This window comes from Podarcis erhardii (genome assembly GCF_964252035.2).
Source record: "Podarcis erhardii genome assembly, chromosome: 9".
In the NCBI taxonomy this organism is placed as follows: Eukaryota; Metazoa; Chordata; class Lepidosauria; order Squamata; family Lacertidae; genus Podarcis; species Podarcis erhardii.
In genome coordinates, this window is record NC_138512.1 from 5740482 (window position 1) to 5754618 (window position 14137).

Consider the following 14137-nt stretch of genomic DNA (forward strand, 5'->3'; position numbering starts at 1 on the left):
ATTTGCGCCCCCCTAACCCTAACCCCCAGATGTTGCGCCCGGTGCGGCCGGGCCCCCCTGCACCCCCCACGCTACGCCACTGCACTCTGAACTAGGTGGGATGGACAGGTGCGGATCTATGCCAAGGAGAGCTTTGCTGGGATAACAAAGTTCGCTTCACCTAAAGGTGTGAAAATGGAAAGGGGATATTGGCTAATGATAGGAGGTACATTTTTTAAATGGCAAGACATGCTTTCGAAGAAGGATACCAGTCATATGTCTCTGTAATGAAGTTGGAAGGACTCAAAAATGCACTGCATATGGTCTGCCTTTAATAGGCAGTTTTGAAATTTCAACTAACACAGGGTTGTGCAACTATCTAGAGACTCATCAGGTGGTCAGAACATGGTACACCAGTATTGTACCAGTGGTTGCCTGTATGCTTCTGGGTGCTGCTACTAACTTCTAAAGTTGTACAGTAAATGGTTTGAAGTAAAGTGATTTCAAGGACCACCTGCACCCCCATGAACCTGCTTGGGCCTTGAGATCGGTATTTGCAACCCTGCTCTTTGATATACCTGTAAGATCTGTTTAAATAGACAGGCTCGCAGGCCCTTCCCAATGTGCCCCATTGCAGCGAAATTAACATTTCTGATACCTCACTTCTGTCCTGGGGGCATTAAGAATATATTCTTTACATATAGTTTTCCTTTACATCTTAGAATCATAGAACTGTAGAGTTTGGAAGGGACCCTGAGGATCATCTAGTCCAACCCCCTGCAATGCAGGAATATGCAGCTGGTCCATACAGGGATTGAACCTGTAACCTTGGTGTTATCAGCACCATGACTAACCACCTGAGCTATCCAGGCTCTTATATGTCTCTTCCTCCATGCTCCCCTTTTCCAGTCTGTTGCAGACCTTAGGACTAACTCTAGCTTGTTTGATACTATTGCGGTAATGTTTTGGCTACATAAGTGCAAACACTTAAAAAACCCCTGATATTTTGTTGGAGCATGGTGCTGATAATGCCCGTGTTACAGGTTTGATCTCTGTATGGGACAGCTGCATATTCCTGTATTGTAGGGGTTGGATTAGATGATCCTCAGGGTCCCCTCCAACTCAACAATTCTGTGATTCTATGATACCATGAAATAGTATCTCACATTATTTTTAAGTTAATTACGGTATCTGATGTTGGATTATAACTGTTGGGTTTTTAATTGTGTTTAAATAATTTAATTGTTTTTTAGGGATTGCTTGATTGGACTTAGATTTTTCTAACTTCTATTTTAAATTGTGGCACTTTATTTGATGTTAAGTATTTACATTTTCATATTAGCCACATTGGGAGGTCTTTCCCCCCTAACACAGCTCCATTAATAAAATATAAAGTTGGTGTTAGGAAAGGGATGAAGTACCACAATGTCACTGTATCAATCTTTGGGTGTACCCATGTTTAGAATATGGTGTACAGTTCTCTGGCCACATTTTGAAAAAGGGTGTTGTAGATATGGATCAACTTCCACCATTGAGCAATGTGAAGAAGTCACCGTGGGCAGCATATTACAGTCAAGCCAACATGTTCCATTTTTTCATTTCATTTCTGAGTGACATACAGCATAGTACAAAACAAACAAACCATAAATTTCAAAATGCATTTCTAAACAACACCATTAAAACCATCCGAATAAAAAAACAACAACAGAGAATCCAGCAGCAAACAAACATTGCATAAAATTACTATTTGATATTAGAGGAGTTAAAAGGGTCAGATTAGAAGGCATGTTATAATAGAAATGATCTTGCCTGGCACCAAAATATTATTAAAATAGGATGTAGGTGAGCCTTTCTAGGGAGAGCATTCTACAAGCAAGGAACCAGTGCTGAGAAGGCCCTCTCTCTTTTAACTGCCTCATCTCAGTTTGAGGGAGTATGCAGAGAAGCCCTCTGCTGATGATACCAGGCCCAGAGAGGTACCCATGGGAAGGGGTGAGCCATTAGATACTGAGGTCCCAGGCTGTGGAGAAGCAGAGGGATTGGTCATGTAAGTTGCTAAGGGGAAGAGGTGTGCCAGAAGGGTTAGTTCACCCAGGCAGGAACCAAGCTGTCAAAGCTGGTCCTACCTTTAGGTGGTGTAAGGCAACTGTTTCAGGCAGCAGACTCCTGGCTAATTCCCCAGGTCCCTGGCTATAACCTTCAGTTGGAGGACAGAGCTCTGTGTGAGCTGCAAGGAACCCACACTGAACCCAGGAGACTTCAGGAATTGCTGAAGATTTAGTCTGAGACAGAGAAAAGAAAGGGGAGGGACTCCTGTCCATAGGCGCCGACTCCATGGGGCCTGAGGGGGCCCGAGCCCCCTCAAAAATTCGTTTGGGGGGGCTCAGCCCCCCCAATAATTTAAGAAAATTATTACCGTAAATTTCGCTCTATAACATGCAGATTTTTTCTCCTAAAAAGTAAGGGGAAATGTCTGTGCGTGTTATTGAGCGAATGTGTGGTCCCTGGAGCTGACTCCGGAGCGCAGGGGCAAAAATCAGGCAAAAATAAGATCGGGCGGTCGGGCGGAGGGAAGGCGGAAGCTGCTGCTTTCCTGCATTCTGCCTCAGGGTCTTACTGCCCACCCGCTTCTGTTGCTGCATTTGCTCAAACTCAACAAAGAGCAGGGAATCCCCTGCCCTCCTGGCAAGCAGAGGGTTAAGGAAAGGATCGAGTCCTTCCTTCTAATTCTTTCATAGTCACACTGCGTGCCGGCTCCAGCCCACCACCTCCTCCTCTCCGTGCTCTAGGGACTCGCAGGTGGGAGAGAGAGAGAGAGGGCTGGCTTGGGGGGACCGGGACTTTTGCCTTCCTTTCCTCCCCCCCACCCCGTTAAACTCCTTCCCTGCATTCTTAGCCAGCTGCTTCTCCGCACACCCCTCTTGTGCTTCTTGTCCCTTCTGTGTTTTTCCTTCCCTCCCCATTTAAAACGTGGTGACAAAGCACGGATCCACATGGATCCTCAGGATTTTTGCATTGGGTCACCCCAAATTCACCATCAGATCACATTACATGTCCATGGCTACAGTCTGTACCAAAAAAATCACACACCCACTGTTGCCTGGAGCTGCAATGGTGCAAAAACGTGGTTACAAAGCATGGATCCACAGGATCTTTGCACTGGGTCACCCCAAATTCACCATCAGATCACATAGCATGTCAATGGCTACATCTTGCACCAAAAAAATCACGCACCCACTGTTGCCTAGGGTCACAGTGGTGCAAAAACGTGGTTAGAAAGCACGGATCCACATGGATCCTCAGGATTTTTGCATTGGGTCACCCCAAATTCACCATCAGATCACATAGCATGTCCATGGCTACATCTTGCACCAAAAAAATCACGCACCCACTGTTGCCTAGGGTCACAGTGGTGCAAAACGTGGTGTCAGGGTTTTAGGGAGAGAGGAGACAGAGAGCGAGGGCGAGGAGGAAGAGGACGACAACGAGCCGAGGTTGTCCCAAAGTCCGTCTAGCGAATCAGAGGATTCCCAGAAGGGAGCCCCCCTGGTCAGGCCAAGGGGCAATAGAGAGGGAATCAGTCAGAGAGAGGGGAACGAAGAGGGAATCCCCAGTGGGAGTGGCAAAGCGGGACCAGCTCCCCCGTCGGAACGGAGTAGAGGGGGGGGAGTTGCCAGTGTGTCAGAAAGAGCAGGACAGGAGGGAGGAAGGGGGAGGAGTTCGGAGCAAGACGTCCTGCCTGAAAGGGAGGAGTGTAGTACCGAGAGCAGCGTAACTGTAGAAAGGAAGGTCAGAGGCAACGTACGCGCACCAAGTTCAAATATAGAGGCGCGCGGAAATGAGGAGAGCTCTGAGGAGGAGCCTGGTGCCAAAGCACGAAGGAGGGGGGAGCAGGCGGGAGAAGACTCAGCCTCTGGGGAGTCCCGGAAAGAGGGAAGACAGGGGGGCAGGAAGACCCTGCGGAAAAGGAAAGAGAGGAAAAGGTGGAGCAGTACAAGCCTCTTAAATTGGTGCAGGGGAGGGACGGACTCAGAGGGGACTTCTAACATCTAAGGGTAACAGATGCGGAGCCACGGAGTTTGGATGTAATGACGACAATGATCTTCAATAAAACCTTTTGTATATAGCTTGGACTGGACTTTGGTCTCTTGTGAGCTGGGACCCAGGGTGGCTCTGACAGAAAGTCCCCTCCAAAGAACGCAAAATTTTTTTTTTGCAAAGCTCACGAACGGTGACAGCCATGACTGCGGAGGAGCAGTTGACAGCGCTGCGAACTACAGTTTCCGAACTCACTGCTGCAGTCCTTGCGTCTCAGAAGAAGCATGACGAAATGGAGAAGCGCTGCCAGGACCTGCAAACAAGGTGGGAACGTGCAAGCAGGGAAGGGTTCCCAGGGTCCAGATCAGAGGGGATTGGACTTGGACGGAGGGGGGGCAGCCTAGTCACCCACTTCGATGGGAACCTGAAGCACTACCCCAGTTTCAGAGCAGACGTTTTGTATGCATTGCACTTGCTTCATCATGACTTTAAAGATGAGGAGGAGAAAGTGGGGTTTATTGTTTCTCACTTGCATGGGCCGGCCAGAGACTGGTTGCGCAATTTGTGGCGTGAAGATGGCCCTGCCCGCCGCGATGCAGATGAATTCATTAAAGCGATGGATGCCTGCTTCCAGTCTACTGTAGATGTGGATCTTGCACGCAGGGAAATTTTTGGATTGCGGCAAGGCAAAGCCACTGTGCGTCAGTACCATTCTAGATTTTTTGCTTTACTGACTGCGCTAAGCTGGGAGAAGGATTGTGCACCTGTGAGGGATTTGTTCTGGGAGGGGCTCAGCGGTCCCATTAAGGATGAACTTGCCAGGGGAGACAGACCCCAGACCCTGGAGGAGCTTGTGCAGAGGGCTTTGGCGATTGGGATACGGCACGAGGGACGTCCTTGGCACACTGAGGAAGAACGTCAGGTGCGTCCACCAGCGAGGACGTCTTCTTTCATCCCCAGGGAGTTCAGTCAGTCACATCCTTCGCCACTGGGAAGGCAGGGGGAGGAGCCCATGGAACTTGGTGGTGCTAAGGCTCAAGCAACAGCCAGAGCCCCAGCTTCCGGTGCAGTGAAGGCAAAGCCTCCTAGAGGGACCAGGAAGTGTTACATTTGCGACAGTGCACAGCACATGGCGAAAGAGTGTCCCCAGAGGCTGCAGAAACACACTGCAGCTTTAGCAACTGTTGCAGCAGAAATGATGCAAGCAGAGCAACCTCAGGGAAACGACAGTGCCTGGCTGGAAGCAGAGCTGCTGGGGCTCAGCCAGGCGAATCTGTAGAGCAGTCCCCAGCGCTTTTGCAACGCACAGACCCTTTACCACCCAAGCCAGCGGTGCAGCTCACTGCAACACTTCAGTTGCCGAATGGAACCACCCTGGAAGTCCCCATCACGATTGATTCTGGGAGCACCGCAGATTTTGTGGGGATGCACTTTGTCAAGCAGCATCGCATAGCGCTTCTGCCAGCGACAACACCTCTGAACGTAGTCACGGTGGATGGCAGGAAATTGCTAGGAGGACAAGTTGTGCAACAGACGCCTCCCATGGTGATGAGGATTGGAAATCATCGAGAAGTCATCAGCTTCAATGTCACCCGCCTTTCAGACACGCCTATAGTATTAGGCATGAGTTGGCTGGAGAGACACAGTCCTGCTGTAGCGTGGTACCAACGGCAGATCACCTTTTGCTCATCGTACTGTGCTCAACATTGCATCCAGTCCAGCCAGGAGGAGGGAGCTGAGCAGCAGTTGCAACTTGGCATGGTGCAGGCAGTACCCCGCAAGTACGAGGGGTTCCTGGAGGTTTTCTGCGAGAAGGAAGCTGACCAGTTGCCGCCCCACAGGCCTTATGATTGTGCCATCGACCTGGTGCCAGGGGCGCAGTTGCCGACTGCAAAGCTGTATTCCATGTCTGAGGACGAGATGCAAGAACTCAGGGAGTTCATAGAGCACAATTTGAAGCGCGGATTCATCCGAGAATCGAAAGCGGTGGGGGGCAGTCCTGTTTTCTTTGTAAAGAAGAAAGACACGCCCCAGAAAAGACTCATTGTGGACTATCGATTCATAAACAGTAAGACCAAACCCAAGGCCTTCCCCATGCCCAAGATAGATGATCTCCTGGCAACCGTAAGGAAGGGGAAGATCTTCACCAAATTGGATCTGCGTGGAGCGTATAACCTCATACGCATCCGGGAGGGCGATGAGTGGAAGACGGCCATGTTCACGCCTCTGGGCACGTACGAATACAAAGTTATGCCATTTGGTCTCCAAAATGGATCTCACGTCTTCCAAGCATTTATGCATCACGTGCTAGCGGGACTTCTCTACAAGAAATGCGTGTGTTTCCTCGACGACATCCTGATCTTTTCGGAAACGGAGGAGGCCCATGAGAAGGACGTAAAGGAAGTCCTGCAGAGACTACGGGAGAACAAGCTCTACGCCAAGTTAGAGAAGTGCCAGTTTGATGTGACGGACGTGGATTTCCTAGGCTACAAGCTGTCCGACAAGGGGCTGGCCATGGACAGCGCCAAGGTCCGCGCGGTGTTGGACTGGAAGAGCCCTCGCAATCGGAAGGAAGTCCAAAGATTCATCGGCTTCGCCAACTTCTACCGCAAATTCATCAGAGGTTTTGCAAAGGAGACGGCAGCGATCACGGACACTCTCAGTTCCAAGAAAAAGAGGTTCGTGTGGACGGAACAGGCGGAGCGCTCTTTTCAGAAGCTTAAAAGCCTTTTCGCCTCCGAGGAGCAGCTGCTGCACGTGAATCCAGGCAAGCCCATACGACTAGAGACCGACGCGTCAGACAGAGCGGTTGGAGCCGTACTCCTGCAAGAAGATCCACATGGAAACTGGAGACCCGGTGCCTTTTACTCCAGAAAGCTCAGCAAAGCGGAGCAAAACTACACCATATGGGACAGGGAGCTGTTAGCCATTCACGCAGCTTTCAAAGCGTGGCGACACTTCCTCATAGGAGCCAAGCACGCAGTACAGGTCCGCACGGATCACAAGAACCTAGAGTATTGGCGCACGGCGAAGCTCCAAAGCCAGAGGCACATGCGCTGGGCGGAATTCTTCGCGGATTTCGACTTTCGGATAGAGTACGTCCCAGGAGATTCCAACGTTATAGCCGATGCGCTATCCAGGAAACCGCAATATCTCGATGAAGCGGCGCCTGTAGCAGCCAAGCACATTTTCGCACCGCAGGCGTGGTCGTGCGCTGCCGCCACAGTAGATCTGGACGCGGTGCGACGCGCGTTGCAAGTGGATCAGTTCGCACAGTCCAAGATGGAGGAATTGCGCAGAGGTGTGCAGAGTGGCGAAGAGTTCCAACTACGCGACGGGCTGCTAACTCGCAAAGGTGCCCTCTACGTGCCAAGCGACGAGCTTCGCGCAAAGGTTCTGCAGCAGTTGCACGACGCCCCCAGTGCGGGCCACTTCGGTAAGGAGAAGACAATAGAACTGGTGGCAAGAGACTTTTGGTGGCCCCGGATGCGTGGAGAGGTAGCGGATTACGTCGCCAGGTGTGACACTTGTCAGAGGTTCAAGCCAGTACACCAGAAGCCAGCGGGGCTGTTGGAACCGCTGGAAACGCCACAGCAACCGTGGGAGAGGGTAGCTCTGGACTTCGTTACTGACCTGCCCAGCTCCAGGGGGAAGACGGCGGTACTGGTGGTTGTGGACCTGTTCACCAAGATGGCGCACTTCATTCCATGCGCAAAGGTGGCGACGGCGGAACAGACTGCCAAACTCTTCATCGATCACGTGTTCAAGGTGCATGGGCTGCCGCAGTCCATCCTGTCCGACAGGGGGCGCCAGTTTGTTTCCAATTTTTGGCAGAAGCTTTTAGGTATCCTGAACGTCAAGATCAACCTCACGTCGGCGAGACACCCACAAACCAACGGCCAAGCTGAGAGGGTCAACGCGATCATGCAGCAGTACCTGAGATGTTACGCCAACCAGCGACCAGCAGTTTGGGTGGACTACCTGCCGATGGCAGAGTTTGCCTATAACAACACGAAGCACGCGTCCACGGGGGTGACGCCGTTTTTCGCGAACAATGGTCGTCACCCCAGAACCTTCCCGGGGTTCGTGGCACCGGGAGAGGGGGTGCCGCAAGGAGCCGACCAGTTTGCAGCGGAGCTGCAGGAGGTGCACGAAGAGTTGCGGAGACATTTAGAGCTGGCCAAGCAAGCATATAAGGTGCAGGCTGACAAAAACAGGAGAGAGGGAGAGGAGATCCAGGTGGGGGACTGGGTGTGGTTAGCGGCCCAAGCGATGCCAGCCAAGTCGTTGGCCAAGAAGAAGCTGGGGCACAGGCAGTTAGGGCCGTACCAGGTGGAGGCTAAAATCAACCCTGTAGCCTTTCGACTAGCCCTCCCCGAAGGTTCCAGAGTGCACCCGGTCTTTCATAGATCGGTGCTCACTCCCTACAAGGCACCGCACAGGTTTCAGGAGTCTGACACAGTCACGCAACAACACACTAAGTCACAGGAGAGGGAGAGGGCGCCTAGGGCCGAACCACTCAACGAGGTCACAGAGATCCTGGACTCGAGATGGGGGCAAGAGGGAGTAGAATATTTTCTAGTCAGAGAGGGTGCCCCAGTCAGTGCCAATGGTTGGGTGCCGGGCTACGCCTTAGACGAACCTCTTTTAAAAGACGAGTTCCATGCCCTTTTCCCTCATAGACCCATGCCAGCCGAGTACTTTGATGACTGGCTCTTTACGCCCACATGTTCAGGCAGCACTTTCCACGGCTTTTCTTCAGCTGAAGAAAGGTCGCCGGACTCCAACTCGCCCAGGGGATCGTGTTCGGGGGTGGACACAGAACCCTCTTATTGGTGGGACGAGCAACCAGAGGAGGACTGGCGCAGGAAATGGCTGACGGGACCTTGGCAGGCAGCACCGGACCAGGTACCAATGGAGGAGGGAGAAGAGAACACCTTGGGTCAAGAACCCGAATTCGAACACTCGTACAACGAACTGCAAACAGAGGAGATGGAGGTGCAGAATCTGTATCCTGCGTCCGCCTCCGAAGAGCGGCAGCTTCCACAACCTGCACCCGATGGGGGGAAGGGGGGGCTTCGAGGGGGGGATGGATGTCAGGGTTTTAGGGAGAGAGGAGACAGAGAGCGAGGGCGAGGAGGAAGAGGACGACAACGAGCCGAGGTTGTCCCAAAGTCCGTCTAGCGAATCAGAGGATTCCCAGAAGGGAGCCCCCCTGGTCAGGCCAAGGGGCAATAGAGAGGGAATCAGTCAGAGAGAGGGGAACGAAGAGGGAATCCCCAGTGGGAGTGGCAAAGCGGGACCAGCTCCCCCGTCGGAACGGAGTAGAGGGGGGGGAGTTGCCAGTGTGTCAGAAAGAGCAGGACAGGAGGGAGGAAGGGGGAGGAGTTCGGAGCAAGACGTCCTGCCTGAAAGGGAGGAGTGTAGTACCGAGAGCAGCGTAACTGTAGAAAGGAAGGTCAGAGGCAACGTACGCGCGCCAAGTTCAAATATAGAGGCGCGCGGAAATGAGGAGAGCTCTGAGGAGGAGCCTGGTGCCAAAGCACGAAGGAGGGGGGAGCAGGCGGGAGAAGACTCAGCCTCTGGGGAGTCCCGGAAAGAGGGAAGACAGGGGGGCAGGAAGACCCTGCGGAAAAGGAAAGAGAGGAAAAGGTGGAGCAGTACAAGCCTCTTAAATTGGTGCAGGGGAGGGACGGACTCAGAGGGGACTTCTAACATCTAAGGGTAACAGATGCGGAGCCACGGAGTTTGGATGTAATGACGACAATGATCTTCAATAAAACCTTTTGTATATAGCTTGGACTGGACTTTGGTCTCTTGTGAGCTGGGACCCAGGGTGGCTCTGACACGTGGTTACAAAGCATGGATCCACATGGATCCTCAGGATTTTTGCATTGGGCTACTCCAAACTCACTGTCAGATATTAAAAATCTTTATAAAATAGAGAATTAAATACATACAGAATGTTAAATTTTCAGTTTCGAAATATTAGTACTAGTTTAGTACTGTATTTCTATATCACTATAGTACTGTAATTGTTATTTTCAAATACTTAAATATTTTTAGGGTGTAAGACCCAATTAAAGCCCGTTATTTACATACAGTATTACAGTATTTACATACAGTATTAGGCATACTGTATTAACTTTATTAACTGTATTAAAGCATTAACTTTGAGATATTATTTTTATTTAATGAACCCTCAGCCTTATTCAAAGTAAGCTTAAATTAGCTATTTCACTTATTAATCAAAGTGCTATTACTGTGCGACAGCAATATTTTATGTTTTATTCTTTTAATGATAGTTTAGGATTTATTTAAATATCATTTCAGTCTTTTCAGAGCTATATATTCACTGCTCTGTAATAGTCTATAAGCATAATTGTTACTGTAAATTAAATTAGCTTTTTACGAAAATACCGTGCGTGTTTATGTTTTGTTTCTTTTTTCAAAGCCAAAAAGTGTTTCAGGCTTGTCGAGTTTCCCGGAGTGTGGAGTTATAGAGAGTCGAGTTTTCGGGGTTCTAATGTTGATCATATGACTCTAAAATACTTTTAAAAAACTTTAAAACTCACTAATTTTCATCTAAAATTTAGAAAACTTCCCGGGGCAGGACCCCGGTATGGGCCCCCCCAATATTTTTTATAAGTCGGCGCCCCTGCTCCTGTCCCATCCCAAGCGTGGTTTCACCAACATCTCTTTAACCAAGTAGTACACATGGAAAGAGTAGAAGTGTCCTCCATATGTTAGTTTGAATGTAACTAAATTGCTCCATGCTTGCTTGACATGCAGTTCCATTGAGCCTAATGGAACTTCTTTCCAAGAATGAAAGATTGCAGCCACTGTTACAGAATAAAATGGGGGACAAGATGATTAGAATTTTGAGGCTTTGAACAACGGATCCATGATCACAATAAAAATGTCAGCAAATGGATGAATTAGGAAGTGTGAAAAGGTGTGAAATCTGAGTCTGCGGTACGGTATTTCTGGTCCTGTAAGCTCTACTGTGTGCTAACAAGCCAGCACTGTACAGTACTAGAAAAATGTGACTTTTAAAGTTAAGGCTTTCAGTAGTGAGGCTCAATGCAATTTCTTGGAAGGATTGTTTTATATTACATGCTTTAAGTTCCTTGTATCTGCCTTTACAAAAGTGAATATCATAATAGAAGGATCTGGTCTTTTAGGAACTGTCACAATTAACACTGTGGGACTAGATATGGAGCAAAATGAACAGAAGAAAGCCAGCAGTTCCATGGGCTTCTTGCTGAGAGTGAACTTGGCAGATGTTAGGTACTTGGGGAAGTAGTAGATGTGTCACTAATAAATAGTAGAGTTTGTGCTAGGTGCTTCTTTTGGTTAGGAGAGTTTGTACCTGGGTCAGCCTCCTTATATTACTACCACGTATCTGAACAACAACAACAAAAGTGGGAATAGCAGATATATTTAAACAGTATTTTCCCCCTCTGTAGGATTCACTGGATAAAGACATGAAAATCCCTTGCCTGTATCCCAGGAAACATTAACACTGCATTGCACAGACTTTCTTTTCCAAGAAATACCAGCATGTACAGACCAGGAGAGAAAGTGAAACGCCGGATGCGTATGCATGGTCCCAGCATAAGAAGTGTTGAAGTTGCTAGAGGAAGAGCTGGATATGGATTTACCCTCTCTGGTCAGGCTCCCTGTGTTCTTAGTTGCGTTTTAAAAGGTAGCCCTGCTGATTATGTGGGACTTAAAGCAGGAGACAAAATATTTGCTATAAATGAAATCAATGTGAAAAAGGCATCCCATGAAGATGTGGTGAAGCTAATAGGCAAGTGCTCTGGGGTTTTGCACATGGTCATTGCTGAAGGGGTTGGCCACGCAGACTCTTGCTCAAGCGATGAAGAAGTTGGGTTTTGTGATGGGAAGGGGTGGCTGAAGCCAAAGCCCGATTCCAAAGGATTGGGTATAAACAGAGCAGAGAAGGTTGTAGAAGAAATGCAATCTGGTGGAATTTTCAACATGATCTTTGAAAATCCTAACATTTCTGCTGGTAATCTGCAGACGACGACCAGAAAGCAAATGCTGGTCCATGAAACTGCTCCTGTTAAATTAGAAGTAGGACCTGAAAATAACAACCGAGATATTCCCTGTAATGAGGAACTGCCCAAAGCCTTGAATGACGATTCCATTTTCAGAATTGGAGTGGAAAACCAGGAATATTTTGGATTAGATGCAAGTATTTTAAATGTAGCAATGGTTGTAGGCTACCTAGGATCAATTGAACTTCCATCTTCAAGTTCAAATCTGGAATATGATAGTTTGCAGGCTATTCGTGGATGTATGCGACGTCTTCGAGCAGAACAAAAAATCCATTCTTTGGTTATAATGAAGATTATGCATGACTCTATTCAACTCTGCAGTAATAAATCTGGTGTGATTGCAGAATATCCTGCAGAGAAGCTGGCATTTAGTGCTGTATGCCCTGATGACAGAAGATTCTTTGGGTTAGTTACCATGCAAACCATTGATGATGGAAGTTTGGCTCAGGAAGATGAAGCAGTTTTGAGGACCTCATGCCATGTGTTTATGGTGGATCCAGAGCTTTTTCACCATAAAATTCACCAGGGCATTGCACGACGTTTTGGATTGGAATGCACAGCAGATCCCGACACTAATGGCTGCCTAGAATTTCCAGTGTCATCTCTCCCAGTTCTTCAGTTTGTCTCCGTTTTGTACAGGGATATGGGAGAATTGATTGAGGGAGTTCGGGCAAGGGCCTTTCTTGATGGAGATGCAGATGGTCAACAGAATAACAGTATGAGCAGTAATAGTGATAGTGGTATTGGAAATTTTAACCAAGAAGAGAAAAGTAATAGAGTTTTGGTAGTTGAACTAGGAGCTAACTCAAGTAAACATGTTCTTAATAGTGCACAAGACAGTGCAGTAGGTAGAAGTCAGGCTATTTCCCATTGGGCATTTGGTCATGAACAAGAAGGAAACTCTGCATTAGAAGCAATGTTTCAGAATGATAAATCTCAAAATGTAAGTAAATTCTTAGCTCCTTCAGCTCGCACTGAAGTTCCACTAGTTCCTCCCCAAAGCTCAGTTACATCATGCAAGAAAAATTCTGTGAACATTTCCAATCAAAGATGGTTGCCGGTTCATGTATTAAAAGATTGGCAACATGGATGTGTAAGTGACCAAGAGTCATACACAGATTCTACAGACGGTTGGTCAAGTGTCAACTGTGGTACTCTTCCTCCTCCCATGAATAAGATTCCTGCTGACAGATACAGAGTTAATGGCAGCTTTGGGCAGCCTCATCTAATGTCTCAAAATAATGAATTGACTAAAAAAGGGTTTCATATACAAAACACATTTGACTCTCAACACAATGTCAGAAAGGCCAAAGAAGATAAAAAGGTAAGAATGTTCATGTAACATTTGTTAGAAAATGCTTTGAAAGCAGTGCTGTTAGAGAATGGGGGGAATATAATAAAGGGGCTGCTGTCTTCTGTTCTTTCCCCCTTGTCTGTAATTATTATCAGTACCATGCAAAAGAAATTGTACTTACAGATAATAGGAATGTTGAATAATAATATTGCACTGCATCTGTAGGGTGGAGGATTGGAATGTGATTTATGAGCAGCAAAGAATTTTTAGTGTCACCCATGGAAAATTAGACATAATAAGTCTGTTCTTTAATTTCTTTGTAGTACTGTATTTGCCCGCACTATATCAAATGGTCAAAGTTTTGGGGTTTATATGTATAATTAAGCCATGTAATGTGCAAACCTCTTGTGAGATGAAACTAGAAAACGTCTGTAAAATATGCTTGCAAAAGAACTTGGGCTGGTACAGCCACAATGGAGCTGATCTTTTCATAACAATTAAATCAACTCCAGGTGGTGCACACAGATGCAGAATGACAAGACTGCACAAAATACATTGAAAGAATGTATGGGCAGCAACTTTATTAAACCATTAAAGAATGTGCAGCAAGGTAAACTTGGAAGTTTTCAGTACAGACCGAAAAATGGCATTGTAAAGGCTATTGAGTGATTGGGGCAGGGTTAGAAGTATGCATACGCCACCCCAGCTCAGGGCCTATGATCCCATATGGTTTTCAGTCGTT

At 48.0% G+C, this 14137-nt stretch overlaps 1 protein-coding gene across 3 annotated transcripts in view; it reads left to right on the forward strand.

Moving 5' to 3' along the window:
* The first annotated feature begins 11466 nt into the window (after positions 1 to 11466).
* The window catches only part of RGS12 (regulator of G protein signaling 12), an 81006-nt gene continuing 78335 nt past the window's right edge, over positions 11467 to 14137 (forward strand). Inside the window, exon 1 of one of the 3 annotated variants that reach the window (XM_081876200.1) lies at positions 11467 to 13425. In XM_081876200.1, coding sequence (XP_081732326.1) covers positions 11581 to 13425 — 1845 coding nt within the window. In that variant the 5' untranslated portion in view covers positions 11467 to 11580. The remainder of the gene's footprint in view (positions 13426 to 14137) is intronic. The other 2 variants (XM_081876199.1, XM_081876198.1) reach the window with 2 other exon arrangements.